Source organism: Meles meles, chromosome 4 (assembly GCF_922984935.1).
Source record: "Meles meles chromosome 4, mMelMel3.1 paternal haplotype, whole genome shotgun sequence".
Classification (NCBI taxonomy): Eukaryota; Metazoa; Chordata; class Mammalia; order Carnivora; family Mustelidae; genus Meles; species Meles meles.
Genome location: NC_060069.1, coordinates 42,324,233 through 42,346,015, shown reverse-complemented (window position 1 = coordinate 42,346,015; position 21,783 = coordinate 42,324,233). Strand labels below are relative to the sequence as shown.

The following is a 21,783-nucleotide window of genomic DNA, read 5'->3' as shown; positions in this document are numbered from 1 at the left end:
GGTTTACACCTGTGCTGAATAGGGAGCCACACGGAAAACAAAATTCAACCAGGGTAACCCTCAACCACTCAGGGCTTCTGAAAGGACTTATCCTTGCACCTCAATAGATATTTTAACATTTGACCCATTGTTGTCCCCAGGTTACCAAATGGAATCATGGAAAGCACTTGTATGTCCACAACGAAAGTGTCTGGTGTGCTGCGTGGTTGGCAAACCCTTTTCTCAAGAATAGTTCATAGGCAATAAGAGAAGTGAAGAGACATCCAGAGCTAAATGGGGCAGTGGGATACTGTCCTTTTAGAACCCTGGGCCAGTGCCATCAGGGGCTAATCATGCCGGAGGTGGGCCCAGCTCTCACCCTGGGCCTCCCCAGCCTCTCTCTGCACTTGCTAGGAGAGCGTCGCAGAGGAAAGCCAGAACGAGGCCCCAGCGTTCCCTCAGCTCCTCAGCCCACCTCAGTCCTTTCACTGGAACTCTCTGAGCTTCCAGGAGAGTTTTCACGTCTGCGGCCACCTCAGCTGCCCAGAGAAGGGTTGGAAGACTGGGAAGTACCTGCCAAGGTCGTCTCTAAATGTGTTTGTTCAAACTTGACAGACCTAGATCCCCTGAACAGCTCTCACAGATGCGGCACTCACTACGCACCCGATACTCTTGGAAGCTCCCCCCTCCCCGCCCCGTGTGTTCTCTGTCACAGCCCCGGAGGCCGGTGCTGTTACAGATGAAGAAGCCAAGGCACAGACAAATTATGTAACTTGCCAAAGGTCACCGAGCACGTCCACGGTATAACAAGAAGTCTAACGCCGACAACCGACTTTAACTAACCACAGTCTGTGCGGTACCCACTGCTTCTCTTGTGAAGCACTGGATTTCTAGATCCAGGCAGGGAGCTGCAGGCAGGCTGTTTTCCTTTTAGAAGACAGGCTCCTGTAGAGAACACAGTTTCACAAGGTCTGGGGAAAGCGAGCAATTTTTTAGTGTTGCCTCATGTGTTCCTTGGGGAAGAAAGGGAGAGAGCCCCAGGTGAAAAAGGACCGTACAGGTAGACGTTTCTCATCAATCCAGGGGGCCTTGGCACCTGCTACTGAGGGGAGGAGGGTAGAAGTGGCATCACAAGCCCACAAGTCTCTGAGGTCAACGGGACCCAGCAGTGGCAGTACCGACCAGGGCTGTGTTTGGTCTCTAGCTGCTGTAGCGAGATGGTTGTGGGCACCTGTCTTTTTTTTTTTTAAGATTTTATTTATTTATTTGACAGAGAGAGAGATCACAAGTAGGCAGAGAGGCAGGCAGAGAGAGAGGAGGAAGCAGGCTCCCCGTGGAGCAGAGAGCCTGATGCGGGGCTCGATCCCAGGACCCTGAGATCATGACCTGAGGGGAAGGCAGCGGCTTAATCCACTGAGTCACCCAGGCGCCCCTGGGCACCTGTCTTTGATCAGGCCGCCAGCTGTGGCCATGACAGGTGCTGACCGGCTGGGTACCCCGAGGCGGGGTGGTCCAGACGCAGGTAAACCTTCAGCCAGGTAGTCCAGGCCACTCACGTGCATATGTTTCAGAAATTGCTGGATTCTGAGCAAATTGAGTGAGCCACCTTTATGTTCAAAGTCTGCAGGCTTTACCTGCCTCTGGGAGCAGGTCTAGGGACCAAAGAAAGGCTGTTATAAGTGGTTTCCAGACCTGGAGTCCCTTTACCAAGATTCCAGCCTTTCTGTTGTTGTTGTTCTTTTTCCTAGGAGATGCATTTTTTTTTAAAACATATACTTTTAGTAACATAAGATCATAGGGTACAATCCGTTTTTTAATTTATGTCTTCACTTAACAGTACAGGGCAAGCATAGTACATATCTATAACTATCAGTAATATATTTTGACCATCCCTTTAAAATTCTGTTGTCTCATAATTAAGTTAACCAACTTCCTATTGCAGAAATTTAGGTTGTTTCCAATTTTCATTATTATAAATAGTGCTGCGATAAACTTCCCCATGCCTGAAACTTTGCGTACATCCTTAGTAATTTCCTTGGAATTAATTTCCAGAAATGGAATTTCTGGGTAGAAATATATGCCTGTTTTTAAGGCTTTTTGTGGTGGATCGCTAAGTTTCTCACCAGAAAGAATGCTGTGTGGGACTGCCCGTCTTCTATGCCCACAGTGACACGGCATCTTAACTATTTTTTGAGTCTCTACCAATTTGATAGGCAAAACGAATATATAAAAAGCTTGAAAAGTCTTTTCTAGTTTGGATTTGTGTTTTCTTTCTCTCCAGCAACACTGTCATGGATTTACTCCCCAATCATACATTTTCTTCTGTGAATCACATGTTCTTGTCCTTTGTCTGTGAGATTTCCATCTTAGGAATTTGAAAAGCTTCTTTGTGTATTAAGGATGCTGAACTTTTGGTTGCTTGGGTGGTTCAGTTGGTTAAGCGACTGCCTTCTGCTCAGGTCATGATCCTGGAGTCCCAGGATCAAGTCCCGCATCGGACTCCCAGCAACATGGGGGGTCTGCTTCTCCCTCTGACCTTCTCCCCTCTCATGCTCTCTCTCACTGTCTCTCAAATACATAAATAAATAAATAAATCTGAAAAAAAAAAAAAAAGAATACTGAACTTTTATCATGCACTGCAGACATTTACCCCGGCTTGTTATCTGATGTCTTTAAATTTAAATTTTTATGTTATATCAAACTCATACGTAGTTTAAAGATCCAGTATGTTTTATGAGGCTGGTATAAAAACCCGACCACTCCTACCATCATCGTTTTCTGTTTCCCAGACTGAATCACTTTAAACCCCTGTAGCAAGTTCTTTCAGTAATCCTTCCATACCTCTAAATAACGGGCCTATATTGCTATTTACTGAGTCATTGTTTTGGTTTTAGGCAATATTTGTTGGTTTCACTCAATGGAAATTTCATATTATTGAAAGCTCTACAAGTTGGAAGTGATACACCCTCTTTCTATTCTTTAGGGTCATTTTGAGGAACATGAAAATGCATTTCTGACACAATTTAAGGTCACTCTTCAAAACAACATGATTCCGATTATCCCCTCCTGACTTATGCGCGGGTGTTCTCCAGGATTTGTTCTATCTTGTTTCATTAATCCCACAAATGAGAAATTATTTTATACCTTCAGTGTTGCTTGTGTTTATATGCATATGTACCATTTTCTTTGCTCGTTATATGTTCTTGCTTCTTTCGACTTTTTACCTAGCATGGTTTTTCTTCTGCTTGAAATAAATTCTCCATAATTACCTTTAGTGGAGGTGGTTGATAAACTGAAATTTGACTGAAAATGTTTCTATTTTGAAAGTTAACCTGAAGATATTTTTCAAAGATAGTTTACTGAGTGTATAATTCTGGTTTTTCCTCTCTCAGCACATTGAAAATATTTACCTATTGTCTTTTGGCTTCCATTGTTGCTGTCGAAAAATTAGCTGTTAGTCTAATTGTCATCTTCAGTAGAAGATTTGTCTTATTTTTTCCTTCTGTTTTGTTTTTTTTTTGGTGTTTAGTTTAGTTTTGTTTTGTTTTAAGTAGGCTTCATGCCTAGTGCCCAGCACAGGACTCAAACTCACAACGCTGAGATCAAGACCTGAGTTGAGATCAAGAGTCAGACACTTAACCAACCAAGACACCCAGGGACCCCTCCCCTCTGGTAGTTTTTAAGACATACTTTGTCTGTGGTTTTCTGCAATTTGACTATGATGTGGATTTGTATTTTTGTTTTATTTAGTCTCCTAAGAATTTGTTGGGCTTCTTTAGTTTACTTGATTCATTTTTATCCATTTGGGAAATTTCTGAGCCATTACCTTTTTAAATATTGCTATTTCTCTCTTTTCTCTCTGGCCCACTGAGAACTCCAGTTATATATATGTTAGACTTTCTCACTGTATCTTCCTTGTCGCTTCATCTCTTTTTTGTATTTTCTATCTTTTTTTATCACCTGGGCATTCTCTCATGATCTGTTTTATAATTATTAGTTCTTCTTTCAATCATGTCTGATCTGTTGGATTTCCTAATTTCAGTTATTATAATTTATTCATCTCTAGAATTTCCATTTAGAATTCTTTCATGTCTTTTGGCCATTATTCATAGTCTCTCTCTCATTTTCAATTCTTTCTTTTCATGGATTTTATATTCTTTGACTGGTAATTCCAATATTTGAAGTCTTTGCTTGTCTGGGTTGCTGACTTTTGCCCATTGATGCCTTCTTTTCCTTATATATTTTGTGCCTTTTGATGTTGATCGATCTCTTTTTCCTTAAAATCGTATCAACAAATGATAAAGTTGGATTGAAGGTATGTTCGTTTAGAGAGCATTCACAATTATTTTTTGCTGAGCAGGAGCCACTGTATTTCAGAACCACTTTTCCTTCCCATTAATGAAGTATATGTATGTATGTGTGTGCACATATGTGCATGTGTATTTGAGATGTAATTTACATACCATGTAGTTCACCCTTTTAAAGTATATGATTTAGTGGTTTTAGTATATTCACAAAGTTCAGGACCAATTTTAAAATACAACCTCAGCTTGAGGTTTAGACCACAAAGGCATTGTGAATTCATGCTGCACACCCACATGAAGGCTGCCTTTATGGTTAAAAATTCTTGAGTGAAATTTACTTTTCTTCACCTAAAACTGAGATCAAAAGGGCACCTTTCCTTGCTGTCCTGTTCTGCGGGGAAAACTGGTTTTCTGTGTGCCTTATAGATATGGTATAACCCTCGTCCCGGCTTTCTACAGGAATTTCCTCAGGGTGCCTGGGTGGCTTAGTCAGTTAGGCATTTACCTTTGGTTCATGACATGATCCTGGGGTTCTGGGATCAAGCGCCATGTTGGGCTCCCTGCTGAGCAGGGAGCCTGCTTCTCCCTCTACAGCTCCCCCTGCTTGTGTTCTCTCTCTCTGTGTCAAATAAATAAATAAAATCTTTAAAAAATAACAAAACAAATAGTCTTTAAAAATTCAAACCAAATTAAAAAAAAGAGAGAGAGAGAGAGTTTCCTCTCAGACTCCCTTCTTAAGAGTTTTGTCTCATATCTCCTATATCCTCTTGGTAATCAGAACAGAAGTTCAAGGTCACAGAAGTTGAGCAGGTGTCCCAGGGCAGCTGCCAGTTCTGGAATTACCTCACTTCTCTGAATTCCAGCTCTTGGTTCATATTTGGTCTTAGAAGATTTGATTCTTTACTTCCCAACTCAGCAATGTATTTAGAAAAAAATTTTAAAAATACATTATTTAGCATATTTGGTTTGTAGTGGCAAGGTTATTTGGGACAGTGCAAGAGTATTGTCTGCCTTTCTCTTTTGTTGATCGTGTACATTTCTTTTTCTTTCCTCTGTCTCTAGCCAACCCTCCAGGGAGACCGCGTGGTTCACTGCTAGCCACAGCTTGTCTTTGTGTGGCCCTTCTGTTCTTTTTGTGGGCTGTAGTGGAATTCCTTGAGCTGATTGAGGACTTTCCCAGTTCCTTGAAGAAGGCCATCTTGCTGCTTCCTCAGAGACTCAGCCATACGAGCCTTAGAGGCTCAACAATAACCAAATCTCAAACTCATCTTAAGCCTATAATAGAGTGAAATTCATTTTCTTCCTCTGCTCATGGCTTACCAGCTTCAGTGTATGGTTTTTGAGTCCTTTCTACCTCCCCACAATCACTTTTATTCTGACATCTTTTAAAACTAATTTCTCTCATTGTGCCCAAAGGGAGAGAAAACTTCCTCAAACCCTTTCTTCACCTTCTTTCTGGAGGCCAGCTTGCTGTGCAGCTCAGATAGGAAGAACAAGGGGGAACATATCATGTGGGTCAGTCTCTGGTCTCTGTAACACCCCCACCCCCGCCAGTCTCAAGATTAATTTAGGGACTTGGTGGCTGCCCCTGGAAACACCCCTCCATAGCTCACTGCCAGCTAAATGTGGGACTTGCCTGTCTGGGGCTGGGCCCCAGAAGAGCCCAGATGCCTGTGCAACTTCCCTCCCTTTTCAGGAAGTTTCTGTTAATTATCACTTACAGGAAACAGAATAGGAAGCATGGAAACAGCAGTTCTCAAGGGATTTGGGGAGAAAAGTGTTCCCTTAGGAAAGTTTGTTAGAATCTCTTATGGAAGATTTTTAAATCACCACGCCTCCAACCCCAATAAGTGAGCCACACTTCTGGCAGGAGGGGACCAGAGTGGGAAATGCTGAGAACCACTGGTCTAGAACTACACTGTCCAGTATCGTAGCTACTAACCACGTGGGGCTATTGTACTCTTGAAGTGTACAGCTAGAATAATACTCTGGATTTTATCAGTGTAATACCAGAAAAAGAAGACAAAGTATCTCAATAATCTTTATATCAATTACATATTGAAATGCTACTATTTTAAATGTCAGAGTATGTAAAATATTCATTAAAATTAATTTCACCTGTAATTTTTTTTAATTTGTTTTTTTTTTAAAGATTTTATTTTATTTATTCGACAGACAGAGATCACAAGTAGGCAGAGAGAGAGGAGGAAGCAGGCTCCCCGCCGAGCAGAGAGCCCGACATCGGGCTCGATCCCAGGACTCCGGGATCATGACCCAAGCTGAAGGCAGGGGCCCTAACCCACTGAGCCACCCACGCGCCCCTCACCTGTAACTTTTTAAAATAAAGTTACATACATGGCTTGCATTCATGTCTTACTTTATACACCTCTTAATGCTGATCTAGAAGATAACTTGTTCCTTTTGGGAAAGTGTGTGTGTGTGATATTTTGAGCCAAAACGTTGGTTCAGCTGTAGTCTCTACTGGTCTGATGGTTGGCCATTTTTGCCTGACTCATACAGATAGAGGTGACTTCATTCATTCCTGCAGAGGTTTCTCAACAGTGCCCACAGGCCCTGATCCTAGGCAGAAAAGAAGATTGCATTCCCAAATGAGGAAAATAAAAATAGGTTTTTAAAGGAGCCATGTAATCAGCAATAATTTTAAATGGTCCTTGTCCTCATTGCTTTCTCTAGAAACTCATTAAACTCTGTGCCCTCCAATTAGCACATGTATTTCCTATTCTCTTCCATATTAGTCTGGATATCCAGGGACACGTCTCTTAGAATGTTCTTTTGGTGTGATCTTCAGGAGCTGGTACCTTAGCTGTGGCAGGCTCTGGCTTGCAAGCCATTTCTGGGTCATGTGCAGACATCGTCAGGCGGCCTTCTTGGGTTGGACTCGGGCGTCCGACCTGCCTGCTCTGACTCTGAACCCCCTGCCTTGACAAATGGCACTTGACACCACCGATGACCACCTCTGTGCCCAGTTTCCCCACAACTTTTATAGGACCCTGATGTTTTTAACAGTGCTCTCTTTGCCGCCATCTAGGACAATATGACTGCAAATGATCACTTCAGTATATTTTCTGACTAACCTGCATCCATCCCTAATTTATCAAGGCCAAATAACAGTCCATATGAATAAGCAACCTTTCCTTGGCACCCCTGCACTGGAGATGAGGGGAACCCAAGGATTTGCTACAGTACACTTTGTTCTGCCCACTGGGTACTGTGAGAGTTCAGGGAGCAGGCTGCCTGGTGACTGGGGCAGGGAGCATGACCCCCTGTGCCTCCTCTGCCTCCCTTGCAAAGTGGGGAGGATGAGAGCACCTTCCTCGACATTGTGCAAGATTGAGCAAATGAGGGCACCTTGAGAGCTTACATTGATCGGTGTTTGGCGCACACACACACACACACACATGCATGATTGCTGTTCAATCCTATTTTGAAACCTATTGTTTTAATTCAATAATACCTGTAGAATATCTTTATCTTATCTTATAACATTATTTTAATACCTCAGAGTATCCTTTCATATAGATATACTGCAACTGATTTACTTGATCTCCTACTGTAGGATTTTCAGTTTTGTTTGTTCCTTCCTTCCTTTCTTTTTTGCTATTATAAACAATGACATCATGAATATCAGTGCAGCTAAATTTTTCTCCACATTCTTGAGTGTTTCCTTAGCATGAATTCGAAGAAAACAGAATCACTGCATCAAACCTATTTATATTACTGAGGTTTTGGTAATATGGCCAAATCCTTCACAGGTTTTCCAGAATTGTGTCTGTCCCAGCCCTGATCCCCTGCCTGCAAGAGTGGGTGTCAGGATGGAGAGCTAGCTGTCTGCTTTTACCTTCTACCACAGGGGAAACACAGTTCACAACCTTGATGCTCAGAAGTACTTCCTTCCTTGTTCTCACACCTGACCCGTACCCCCCACACCCCTTCCTGAGCCGGCCCAGCCCCCTGAGCTGCTCCCCCCTGAGCCCCACACTGGTCTTCTTCTAGTGGTTTCCATCATTTATTCCACTTCCTGTAAAATTCAATTCTACCCGGTGTTGTTGCTTCATAATTTCTCCCACTGGACTGTCAGAACAGTTCCCAAGGAGGAAAAAAGAAAGGTGAAATGATTCGATCTGCATCCACTTCCTCACCGATACATCTGCTCATGGCTTTTCTGAAGGTTTCCTTCTTTTTCAGAAACCAGCGAGTTCTCACTGATCCATTTTCTTATTGTTTCAGCCGCTGAAAGGAGCAGTTGGACAGAAAGTAACACTGAATCCCACATAGAAAACATCACCTTTGATCAGAACCAAATGGACTTTTCCACAGTGGTCTCCAAGGAGGCTGTGAGGACTCGGATCCCCACAGAGAACCATACTTCTTCAGATGCTCCAGAAAACTTCACTCCACAGACCGAAGCAGCAGATGCTAGAGGAAGAAACAACTCTTCCTGGAGGACAAATTTTACCACTTCCCCCACTGGGGCTGACACAGCAACAGCTCTGACTTCCCAGAGCCTCGCCAGAGGTGAGTTTGTGCCAGTGATGGCCTGTTTCCTGCAGGTATGTCCCCTCCTGGAAAACGAAGTTTCTGCATCTCCCTCTTCCCCTGCCTGAGCCCGGTGCCCATCCAAGGGTCCCGGGCTGTGGGTCCTGGGCGGTGCAGCTCAGGCGCCCTCTGTGGCTCGCTGTGATTAAGTGAGTTCGCAGCATAGTCCGCGTGAGGGTGCAGATTTTGCCTGGAGGCCTGAGCAGTCCCGTGGAGTTGACATTCTATGGCCAGACTGAATCCCAGTGACACCGGTGACCGTGCCACACACCGCAGTCTCCAAGGGAGGTGTCAGGTCTGGTCCGGTGGGCCACACAGCTGCGTCTGTGTGCACGTGGCTCCAACGGTAGTTCCTGCTTCAATCTGCACAGCTCAGCGGGTTGGCACCTTGTCACGAAAGGTTTCAAGAAGGGGCTGGGGCTGGATGTGCAAGATTTGCCTGGGGAAGGGAAGACAAAGAAAAGTGGCACCAACTGGGTACCTACTGCACACCCACACATCTGTTCCTTCAGTTCTCACGGCAAGCCAGTGAGGTCACATTATCTTCATTTGAGGAATTTGGAAACTGAAGGCAGGGAAGTTAAGTAATCTGAGGTGTCTAGGTCAAACAGCTCATAGGTTTTATGGTTGGGATTTGAGGCTCTCTGTGCTTCTGAGCAAGGTAGAAGGAGTAGCTGAGGAGTGGGGTGCACACACCACGTGAGGAAAGAAGAGAAGCTGGGTCTCTTTTTTTTTTTTTTTTTTTTAAAGATTTTATTTATTTATTTGACAGAGAGAAGATCACAAGTAGGCAGAGAGGCAGGCAGAGAGAGAGGAGGAAGCAGGCCCCCCGCGGAGCAGAGAGCCCGATGCGGGGCTCGATCCCAGGATCCCGAGATCATGACCTGAGCCGAAGGCAGCGGCTTAATCCACTGAGCCACCCAGGCGCCCCAGAAGCTGGGTCTCTTTGTGAGGCTGGCTGGCCAGTGGCTTCCTATGGGAGGGGGTCGGTCCCACATGGAGGAGAGCACAGCTGTGTGGTGGGGGTTAGGGGCAGTCACAAAGGACTTTGAAGACCAGGCCAATTAGATTTGGTGTGGTAGGAAGAGTCACCGAAGGTTTTTGAATAGGGCAGTGACATGATCACAGCAAATCTGGGGACAAGTCGGCTGGCAGGCAGGTAGAAGACGTCTGGGGTGGGAGATGGGGCAGAGGGAACCTGGAGTCAGGGGACCACCCAGGCAGATCCGGGTGCCAAGATCCATGGCCTGGTGGTCTCAGGGGCGGAGAGAAAGGGATTGGTAAAGACTCTTCACAAAGGAAAATTGATATGACTTGGTGACAGCCTAAAAGTAGAGGGTGAAGCTATCAAAGATGACCCCATGGTTTCCCGAGCTAGTTCCAGGAGGTTGAGTGGGGAACTCCATGCTATAAGGAGTGCAAAGGACAGTATTTTATGTTCCATTCATGAGTGACTGATGTAGAGCTTAAAACTGCCCAGGGTGCCACCTGAGGGTGCTGGTCATGCAGATATTGGAAATTTTGTTTACGTTGACTTTAAGTCAGTTCTGAGACCAGCTTTGTGGAATGTGAGTGACGAGTCATGGGGATCAGAATCGGGATCTCTGATTCCATATCGTCTGACACTTAGCTTCATTGTGCCCCTTTTATAAATGACCACTAAAAATGCTATCTTTGTTGGTGAGATCTGAACACGGGCTTTGTCTTGGTTTGCGGTCTTTCCTTCAGGAGTGAATTTGTCGTCGAATGAATAATTGCTCCTCATTTCTCCTCACAGAGGTCAGAGGTGAGCCCACTGCCCATTACTCAGATGTTCGGAGGTCTGGCTGATGGAATTGTAATTGTTACTCTCTGCTTTCAGCTCTGGGAACACTTCACTTGCCATCCAGCTCGGGGTCCGAAGGAAGAGCTGACCCTTCCCACACGGAGAACGCAACATCCCGGGGTTCCCTGGTGAGAGGAAAGGGGCTTCCGGAAGAAGTGACCATGCACAGCCAAGTGGCTACCACTTGGGTTTTAGGCCAGTCCCCTCCTCCTGCTCTGGAGATGGGAGAAGAGATCACGGTCTTAGGGAAGAGAAACACCTCAGGCCCGGCGCTTTCCTGGCTGCCTTTATCCAGGACGCTGGCTTCCTCCTCTCCCTCAGAGCCCTCCTCAGGTGAGTGCTCCTATCCCAGCCTCCCACACGGATGTCATCCAGAATAGAAGTAGTAGATGCACACAGCTCCCTAGTAACATCCCTGTCACAGGGGCTGAGGGGAAAAGGCATTAGGGACAAATGCAAAGTATTTGGGGGCAGAAGTACCATCTGTACAATGTATCTTTGTCCTGAAGTCCATCTTTAAAATATGTTTTCTTTAACTGCATAAGGAGGAACATTAGAGTGGGTCTAATGGCTGCTCTAGGCCCTTTGTGTCCACCATCCCCTGCTTGTCCCCCTCTCCCCACATATACTAAGAGTTGTCAGTGTGTCTCCTTGCACAAGAGGCCACGCTTTGGGGTGAGTGAAATGGTGAGTGTTGTGTCATTTGATTAGGAGATAGATTTGTGTTTCTTCATCATTGCAAAATCGCTTCTTGCAATGGCAAAGATAACATAGACATTTTTCTGGGTATCTTTAAAAAAAAAAAACCAAAGTGCAAAGATAACAGATAGACATTTTTCTGGGTATCATTTAAAAAAAAGTACAAAGATAACATAGATAGATATTTTTCTGGATATCATTAAAAAAAAAAAATAGGGGCGCCTGGGTGGCTCAGTAGGTTAAAGCCTCCGCCTTCGGCTCAGGTCATGATCTCAGGGTCCTGGGATGGAGCCCCACATCTGGCTTTCTGCTCAGCAGGGAGCCTGCTCCCCCCCCCCCAACCCTTTCTACCTCCCTCTCTGCCTGCTTGTGATCTCTGTCTGTCAAATAAATAAAAATCTTTTTAAAAATAAATAAATAAATAAAAACAAAAATAAAGTGCCCGTGTTTGCAAGACAGCCGGCAGGGGAGGCCTCTCTCCTCTTCAGCTACTAGTCATCAGTTAAGCTCCACTCCCCACCCCCCCCTCCCCCTCCCCCTCCCCCCTCCCCGCCCCCACCCGCGCAGGTATTCCCTTCCAGCAAGCCTGTTCTCAGCCCTCTGAGCCTATGTGCCGTCCACCCTGTCACACCAGGGTATCCAGCATCCGTCTCCCCAGAGGCACTGTGATCCTCTCCCAGGCTGTGTCTATCACTCTCTTAGGTTCCCTGCCATCTCAGACCACTGTATGGTTGGTAAGTAATGGGGATTAGCATGTGCCCCAGTATCACAAGGCTCCTCCAGCGTCAGGCTAAAGAGAATGCTGGAAACTCTGCCTGTCTTTTCCCTTCTCTGAGGTTTTGTTCAGAATCCGTGTATGCTGCATGTGTTTTTATCCACATGCCTGAGGAAGCAGGACAGAGAGGGCTGGAAATCGTCTTGGAAACAGAGATTAGGTTGCTTCTGAAATTGCCATTTCTAAATTTTCATAGGTCAGGATTTAGAGATACTTTGAAAGACTAGGGGTTTGGGTTTATGTCACCAAAGCAAATACTGAACCTGGATATCCTTTACGGAATACCTAAAGCAGGCTGTTTCTCCTTTATATACTACATAGAGTTTCTGCTGACTGCATATGTATATAATTTATGATTCATGTCTTTAGGAGATTCCTTTTAAGATTATTCTTAAACATTGGTTAGATTGGATAAAAGCTATGAGCCTGTTTCTAGCTTCAAAGGTCTGCGGTTCAGTGATTTACAACCAACTTTACTAAATGGTAGAAAGGAAGTGTTTTCTAGGAAGCTACACTTTGATTCTGGTCAAGGCCATTTAATATTTATATTTTAAAACAACCCACTAATGTGGTTTATATTTTGAAAATCAGCCTATGTTTCTAATTTTCCTGGACTTGGCTCTGTCATCATCTAGATTTTTCAACATTAAAAAAATTAGTTGGCCCTCAAGTTCCTTGAGCATTTGTCATTTTAGAACCTTATACTTGCAGGGGTGACTGACAGAGTCAGTGGACCATGTAACTCTTGATCTCAGGGTTGTAAGTTCGAGCCCCACATTGGGTATAGAGACTACTTAAAATAAAATCTTAAAAAAAAAGAAAAAAAGAACTTTACACCTTTAGTTTTTGGGGTTTTTTTTAGATTTTTTATTTATTTATTTGACAGACAGAGGTCACAAGTAGGCAGAGAGGCAGGCAGAGAGAGAGAGAGAGAGGGAAGCAGGCTCCCCGCTGAGCAGAGAGCTCGATGCGGGACTTGATCCCAGGACCCTGAGATCATGACCTGAGCCGAAGGCAGTGGCCCAACCCACTGAGCCACCCAGGCGCCCTACACCTTTAGTTTTTGAAGAGTTCTGCCATATCGTTCCTACTCCTTGAGTCTTTCACTGAGCATTTCTCTTCCTTTTTACTAACCTGGGTATTCTGTGCTATCTCGAGGGCCACCTCTTTCAAAAACTAGATGCTACATCACGCTTTAGGTGCTGCTAAATGAGGGAATGTTAAATGACCCATCTGGGTCTAGCCTCCCAGCCTCCCCACTCCCTGGAGAGACTTGAAGCCATATGGGAAACACAGCTCTGTGGGGTTAGTAACGGCTCACCTGTGAACCAGAGCTCTGGTATACCTCCTACCAGCCCTTAAATCTACATCCCGGGAGCTTACTATCTCGGCCTGAGCCTGACAGCGGGATAGAGGGGCAAGCGGGCGTGAGCTCTGAGAGCCAGCGGGACTTGCCCGAGGCAGACCTGGAGGCGCCTCACCTGGCTGGCACTCTGTACAAGGGAAGCGGAGGGGGAGCGTGGCGGGTGGGAGGGGGGAGGTGTGCCTGTTGACACTTGGCAACTCCATCCACCCGTAAATGTGACCCAGAGAAAGTTCTGGCACTTAGAGCAGTCCCATGAGTTGTGCTCTCTTCAAAGTAAGCTTTCACACAGCCGCCGGGAGCCTGGTCCAGAGAGGATGGGGCTCTCTAGGAGAAACATGAAGGGATTAGACCCCATGATCGTAAAGATCCTTCCTAGCTCCAGCCTCTGTTACTCCCAACACACCCGGCCTTGGTATTTTGTGCTCCTGTCCCTCCTCGATCTGCTATAAAGAAACAGAGATTCAGCACAGCCTCATCTGCAGCCTGGCCAGCCAGGCGTTCTCTGCTCCCCAAAATAAGTGATATGCCAGGAATGTATGCTTTAAAGCAGATATAGGTCCAGACTGCTAAATCAGATTTTTAAAAAGAGATCAGGAAAAATAAATAAATAAATAAATAAATAGAGATCAGGAGTCATTTGAAATTATTTTTCTTGCTGCTTTATATCTTTCTGTACTTTCCACATGTTCTGCAAGGACCATGTGCTATTGGATCACTGGGGGGAAAATAAGTAATGCAACTAACAGGAAAAGTTCTCTTTGGAAGGCAGAAAGAGATATGTATATGTTGAATTGTGTGAGAATGGCTACAGTTGAACACTAAATTTAGCCTTGAGCTTCCTGGAAACCAGGGCACAAAGGGAAACTGGGTGGGGCACGAGACCATTGTCAGATAAAGTAAGCAGACAATTTCATCCATAGGCAGGCGTGTGTTGGGGGCCATGAATGCTAAGACGACTGTTCATGTAAGGAGTGTTGAGAATCCTAATAGAAAATGCTGCCGATTGCTGTTTTGAGGAAATTGTGCTAACGATCTTTAAAAGGCAGTATTTTATATAGATTCTCAGTAGGAGTTCAGGGTATAATAATGGATCTCAACTCATGAAAGTCTGTGGGTGGCTGAGCCAGTGCGGTCCAGGTAAATTGCTTTGTGGTGATTTCACTTTGTAAAGGAAGAGAGCATAAATAACTCAGGAGATTGTAGATGTAGCATATCTTTCTCAACCATCAGCTGCTTCAGCTGGGTCTTGGTCAGGTCCTGGACAGCTGTCAAGCCAACGTTGAGCATTCGCTGCACGCCTGAGGTTCCAGCATTTTGTGGTGGGGTTGGGGTGTGACCCATACACTTTCATCAGATGTGTGGGGCATTCTTTATACCTCCTGTTCTAAAGATTAGGGAACGTGGCTCATGGATCTTTAAAAAAAAAAATCATTGATATAAAAAAGAGAGAGAGAGACAAACCAAGAAACAGACTCTTGACTCTAGAGAACAAGCTTCCCAATTTTGAATGGGTGCTTCAGGGGTAGAAATGAGCAATGGACGGTGGTTATTAAATAACCAATATTGCTGGCCCATTGATTAGAAACATGGTAAATTTCCCCCTAGATGTATTCAGCACAGAGACTAGTGTAAGGGGTGACTCTCGATGAGTTTGACTAACTGTTCTCTCTTTCTGGGAAGAGGCGCCACTTGTATAGAAGTACTCAGTACAGGACTCATAACTTCACTGTGAGAATTCAGTGGGACTATGTCTATCAAGTACTTACTTAGCACAGTGTAGAAGGGTGTATGTAAGACACCGGCACATCGAACTGATCGGTAAATGGCAGCTTTTAATAACGGCGGTGAGATGATGAAGCAGTGTTCCACGGAGCCTTGGTCAGGGACAGCATAACCATTGTCCTTTTGTGGTCTTCAGTGTTTGTGACTTCCGTAACTGTGTGTCTGTGGCCATTGATTTGCTGTACAGGTACTCAGGCTGAGTCCAAGTTAACCGCCACTGTGCAGTGAATAGATGAAACCCTGCAGTTGGCCAGGAATAGCAGTGGTTTGAAAGAGCACCCCGCAACTGAAGAGCTTGTAACTTGGCAGGGTCAGACGATGGCTCTAATGACGTGAGGCCTGAGAAGCTAAGTGGCTAGTGAGGCTTTGGGGCATGTCTATATTATGCGTTCCTTTTTTTTTAATACTAATGGATTTTTATTTGTTTGGTTTTGCTTTTAAGTAAGGGTGTGTTCAAGTAGGCTAGGACTCTATTTTGGGGTCCAGTCTATTTTTTTTGTTTGTTTGTTTCAATCACTAGCTGTGTGGATTGCTCCCGTCTTCGATTTGCTTTCCTTAAGGCCCAGTGAGCAGAGCCGCAGGCTGTGTTCTAGGCGTAACTGGTTCTGTGGTTTGTACAAGAGTCAGAGGAAACTTTGTGTTTCCTGTGCTCCCCCTCTCTCTAATTATATTTAATTTTTATTTGTGCTTTTGGTCACAGCTACACATAGGACTGGTCTTCAAGGAACCATTTTTTTAAGATTTTATTTATGCATTTTAGAGAGAGAGTGCAAGCAGGGGAGGAACCGAGGGAGAGGGAGAGGAAAGGGGAGAGAATCTCAAGCAGACTCTGTACTGAGCACGGAGCCTGATGCGGGGCTCAGTCTCACGACCCTGAGATCAGGACCTGAACCAAAACCAAGAGTCAGACACTCTACCGACTGAGCCACCCAGGTGCCCCTTTAAGGGACCAGTTATAATGAGAACTTAATTCTTCCCTTTCTGGGTTGTAAATAACAGCTTGAAACTTTTCATTATAAAGGTATAAAGTACTTTTATTACTTTTGGCTTAAAAAGAAAAGTGTTTTTTCTTGCCTTTGGATCTTGCCGGCCATGTTTCTTCCCACTCACCACGCTTTCCTGCAGTTTATTCCTGTTTAGAATGAGGACGTCAGGGTCCCCTCTGGAGGCCAGTTTTCAGGGTGTCCTTTGGAAAGTTCTTTGTGGAAAGGAGCCATTAGCAAGCCACTTTACTTCTGTGGAACAGTGCATATTTTGACCAAAATGACCTATTTTTGAGGCTCTTGAGAATTAATACCGGTGTCTGCCATCCTTTTCATCAAAAAAGTGTTCTCACGGGTCGCCTGGGTGGCTCAGTTGGTTAAGTGGCGGCCTTTGGCTCAGGTCATGATCCCAGCATCCTGGGATCGAGTCCCACACTGGGCTCCTTGCTCGGCAGGGAGCCTGCTTCTCCCTCTGCCTCTGCCTGCCACGCTGTCTGCCTGTGCTTGCTCTCTCCCTCTCTGACAAATAAATAATAAAATAAAATCTTTAAAAAAAAAAAAAAAGAAGTGTTCCCACCCTGGAGTCCTTGATCTCCCAGGGGCCCACTGGCGTGGTATGTAAGCTTGAGAGCCGGTCTCCAAAGCCTCATGAGGCTGACTATAATTATGGGACCTGTTCACTTTTGGATGGAATTAAATCAAATCAGTGTGGTGACATTGAGTATATCTTGCTGACTCGAAGCTCTGTTACTTCTTTTTTTTTTTTTTTTAAGATTTTATTTATTTATTTGACAGAGAGAGAGATCACAAGTACGCAGAGGCAGGTAGAGAGAGAGGGGGAAGCAGGCTCCCTGCTGAGCAAAGAGCCTGTTGCGGGACTCGATTCAAGGACCCTGAGATCATGACCTGAGCTGAAGGCAGAGGCTTAACCCACTGAGCCACCCATGAGCCCCTGCTCTGTTACTTCTTAAATGCAGTTCAGTTAATAGTCTTTCAAAACCTCAGGTTTACGTGGCCGTGAGTTGGGAAATATAGAGAACCCTTGATGCGGACAAGGCCCGGAATTACTGCTCTAGGCTAATATTATTCCCACTGTGGTCTGCAGAGCCCTGGCCTCTCCACGGATGGTCTGGGGACAGGGCTTCTGGAACTGCCTTACTTTTATTCATTTATATATTTGGGTTTTAATCTACAACAGCATTTGAACAAAAGGATCACATGGCTAAAATGAAGCAAAACAAAAACCTATACCTTATCAAAATGGCCTCTCCCTGTATAATCTCTAAGCTGGAATTCCAGAGTAGAAGTTTTTTCCTTCCTCTATAAAAACCAAGGCAAAGAATGTCTAGAGGCTTTCTCCCATCTTCCTTTCAGCTAGAGCCAAAGCTTTCCAGTGTGCTAAGTGAAGGACCTCACCACTTCCTCGCTTAGCTCTGTGAGAATCAGAGCCCGTGAAGAGAGAGCGTCAGATGTGTTTATCTATATTTAGGTCCACATTATCTAGATTTATGCAACAAAAGGTATTAAGCATTATTTGTATCTAGATACATCCCTGATTTTCTTAAACCCTGGAGTAGTGTTAAAGCGTATTTTCTTCCATTTTAGCTTCCGGAAGCACAGAGGAGCTCAACAACTCCACTATTCTCCCAAGTGCCTTGGCGAGTCAGAGAGCGAGCAAGCGTATCGCCACCATGCTCCCCACTGGTGTCCCCGGGATGCTCCCGTCTTTAACCGTCAGCCTGCAGCCCCTAAATGAGACCGAGAATTTCCCCAAGGACTCCGAAATTGCCAGGACTTCAGTATCGGCCCATTCTTCACCCTTTGAGGCAGGATTGCAAAGAAATAGGGAAATAATCAGGAATCCAGGAAATGGGGAATTCATCGAGCCATCCACAGAAAATGGATTTGGCCTTGCATCTTCCCAGGTCTCCGTGGGATTCTGGCAAAATGATTCCCCAAGTAAGTATTTAATCTTCACTTGATCTCTTATGGACATTTTAAAAAACTGTTGAGGGGCACCTGGGTGGCTCAGTGGGTTAAAGCCTCTGCCTTTGGCTCGGGTCATGATCCCGGGGTCCTGGGATCAAGCCCCGCATTGGGCTTTCTGCTCAACAGGGAGCCTTCTTCCCCCTCTCTCTCTCTGCCTGCCTCTCTGCCTACTTGTGATCTGTCTGTCAAATGAATAAATAAAATCTTAAAAAAAATAAATAAATAAAAAACTGTTGGGTTGTCTTGAGAGATGGCTTCATGACCATTTGCCATCTCAAAAATAAATAAATAAAAGGGAGTGTGTTCTCAGCTAATGCCATCTCTTCTGTCTGGTATAGCACATTATCACATTTTTATTTTCATCCTTATGAGAACATTGTGAAGTCCGTCAGACAGGCATCATGCCCCCTGCTTTTCTATAGGCGAGGAAACAGGCTCAGAGGGTTGAAGAAGTGAGGGCGCGGTCCTGTCGCTTGATCCGAGCAGAGTCGAGAGATCATCCTCGGAGCTGGCCCTGTGGATGGCTTCTTACCACCTGTGGGATTGTCCTCAGTGAGAGCGGGCCTGTTCTTTCAGACTAGCTGGAGTCAGCTTATGCACAGGTTGTTCTTCCGAATAACACGTGCAGATAGAAGTACAGTCCTTCAAATTCATCGTTTCAGTATGCACCCTCTAGTTTATTTTTTGTTTGCTCTACTTGAAAATTAGAATTACTAGTGGAAAAAAAAGAAAGAATTACTAGTGGAATGGCTTGAGAAGAATGCCTCTGAGCAAGCCCTTTATGTAGCACATCATGTATGTTGGACGTAACACCCTCTGTCCTTTGACCCCTTTGGGGGAAAGACAAGAAAACACCCAAGCCTGCAAGTTACTCCGCTACTTAGCACATTCTCTTTAAAAGCTCCCTTCTTCACTAGCGCTTATTTTTAGTATTGCTATCTTATTGACACTGAAAAGGTTTGAAATAATTATCTAGACTGGGAAAATGCCTGTCAGGTCACCCGAATAATATATAGTCTACAAGGTCCTCGCGAAGGGGATCTTTGCTTAGGGAGGACGCACGTCTAGGTTGTTGGGGAATCTCTTTCCCATCTGTGTCATGGCCTTTGTTTCCCTGACCCCTTCCAGCCTTGGGAGGAGACCAGCTTGCCAGCAGCTCGGAGGCAGAGCTGGGAAGCCCCATGTCTCGGACCGAGGCCGCATCCAGGCCCGTCCCGTCGGGCAGAAGCAGAGACAGCACGGCGCGCTGGTTCCTGACCGACAGCAAGACATCTGCAGATGTGACAGGAAGCTCTACTTCCTATCCCGAAGTTGTGAACGCCTCAGTTTTGACCCACTTCGCAGCCTCTGCCCCCGAGTCTAGAGGAAGTGACAGAGCGCCGGGCCAGAGGAGCTACGCTGCACCGGCCACCGAGTCGTTGTCCTCGTCCTCCTCAGAGAGCCTGGATTCCTCAGCTCCGCGTGGTGAACGCTCAAGTGAGTGTCCCCTTCACAGGACTGCACCCCCCCGGGGGGCGGAGGGGCCGGTCACGGAGCTGCTCCAGAGGCCCTTCTGCTGTCATCATTCCCAGGCCGTTCTCCCAGCTGTATAACCCCACTTTTTTTCTGGTTCATCTCCCAGGAGCTAATCTTGCCACCGGCCCCTCCCACACACAGACCACACACGGCCCACCCCACGCCCCCAGGCCTGCCTTAATTACACAGCTTCTGGAAGGTCAAAATCTCACCTTCTCGGTGAGTTTTTGGGCACTGTTCTCGGGCACTGTTGTTCACCCCAGGCCTGGACATTCCTCAAGAGCAGCTCTCCCTCCCCCTTGTTTAAATAGCTTGATGGAGATAGAATTCACATTCTGTGCAGTTTGCCCAAACTGTACATTTCAGTGGCTTTTGGTGTATTTGCAGAGTCGTGCAGCCAGCACCGCTAATTCCAGAATGCTTCCACCGCCCCAGAAAGAAACCCAGCGCTCATCAGCACTCGCTCCCTGTGCTCTCCTCCTCCCGGCTTCTGACAACCACTAACTTATTTTCTGTCTCTGCGAATTTGCCTATTCTAGACAGTTGTTGGGGGTTTTTTTTTGTTGTTGTTTTTTAAGATTTATTTATTATTTGACAGAAATAGATAGAGAGTATAAGTAGGCAGAGCAGCAGGCAGGGGGAGAGGGAGAAGCAGGCTCCCCACTGAGCAGGGAGCCTGGCACAGGGCTCGATCCGAGGACCCCAGGATCATGACCTGAGCCGAACAGATGCTTAACCAACTGAGCCACCCAGGTGTCCCTGTTCTAGACAGTATGTGAATGAAATCCTACAACCCATGGCCTTTTGTGATTTTCGCTCTGCATACCATTTTCAAGGTTCATCCCTGTTGTTGCCTGTGTTAGTACTTCCTTCCTTTGTATGGCTGATTTGCCACACTGAGTTCATCCTTTCATCAGTGATCGCACGTGTGGGGCTTTCCAACCTTTGTCCATTATGAATAATGCCACCGTGAACATTCTGGTACAAGTTTTCATATGGACATGTTTTACTTTCTCTCGGAATGGCTGGGTTATAGGGTAGCTCTGTATTTAACCTTTGTGGAATTGTCAGACTGCGTTCTAAAGTGACCGCACCATTTCGTCTTGCCACCAGCAACGTGCGTTCTAGTTCCTCAGGGCCCTCCCCCAGCACTTACTGCAGATCACCTGTTGTGACGATGGCCGTCCTCCTGGATGTGAAGTGGCATCCCAAGCGGTTTGGATTTGCATGTTCTAGCTAATGACATTGAGGGTCTTTTCACTTTGGGGAAAGTCTACTCGGATAGGAGTTTCTTTCTATAGTGTCTGGACCCGGTATTCCTAGTCCTCTATCAGATACTCCATTTACAGATGTTTTCTCCCATTCTGTGGGGTTTCTTTTTACTTTTTGACAATATCATTTTTTGCAGCACAAAGGTTTTTAATTTTGATGAAGTCCAATTTATCAATTTGAGAACACTCTTTCTTTGATGGTCCTTTTTAATAATGTTTTTGGGTAATTTTACCAACAATTCTCAGTCACCTTGTCAAGGTGAAGTGTGTGCTGACTGAAGCAAAAATGCAGCAATTTACCATTTAAGTAAATTTAAATTAAGTAAATTTAAGCCCCTTAAATCTGTACCTCTTTGCCACAGATAATGGGGGCTCCATTTCCCCCATATGAATGTCCTAATTGATGGGGAAAATTAGCATTTATTGATACCGATGATGGAAAAGCATATGCTTATTATGAAAGAGTACTACATGTATGGGTGGGGAATGTTTGTGTTTTTTCACGTATGCACGTGGAAAGTGCAAGCTCTGTCTCCTGGACAAAAGAGTTCATTTTCCACCCTCACAACATGGGGCTCAGAGTTTTCTCCTTCTCAAACCGGGAGCTTAGGTACCATGCCCTTTCCTGTGTGCATCTTCTGAGTACCATTACCCTTCACTCCATAGTGTGTACTCAGTGGGTTTGTGTGGGAAAGGTGATCTCGGGGTGAGCAGGTCTTAGGGTTCAGATAAGGAATA

At 45.4% G+C, this 21,783-nt stretch overlaps 1 protein-coding gene across 2 annotated transcripts in view; it reads left to right on the top strand.

The window, feature by feature from the left end:
• HEG1 (heart development protein with EGF like domains 1) overlaps window positions 1-21,783 on the top strand; it is a 90,417-nt gene that overhangs the window by 19,993 nt on the left and 48,641 nt on the right. For both annotated transcript variants that reach the window (XM_046002315.1, XM_046002316.1), the window contains exons 2-5: window positions 8,532-8,819; window positions 10,702-10,998; window positions 17,876-18,229; window positions 19,388-19,735. In XM_046002315.1, coding sequence (XP_045858271.1) covers window positions 8,532-8,819; window positions 10,702-10,998; window positions 17,876-18,229; window positions 19,388-19,735 — 1,287 coding nt within the window. The remainder of the gene's footprint in view (window positions 1-8,531; window positions 8,820-10,701; window positions 10,999-17,875; window positions 18,230-19,387; window positions 19,736-21,783) is intronic.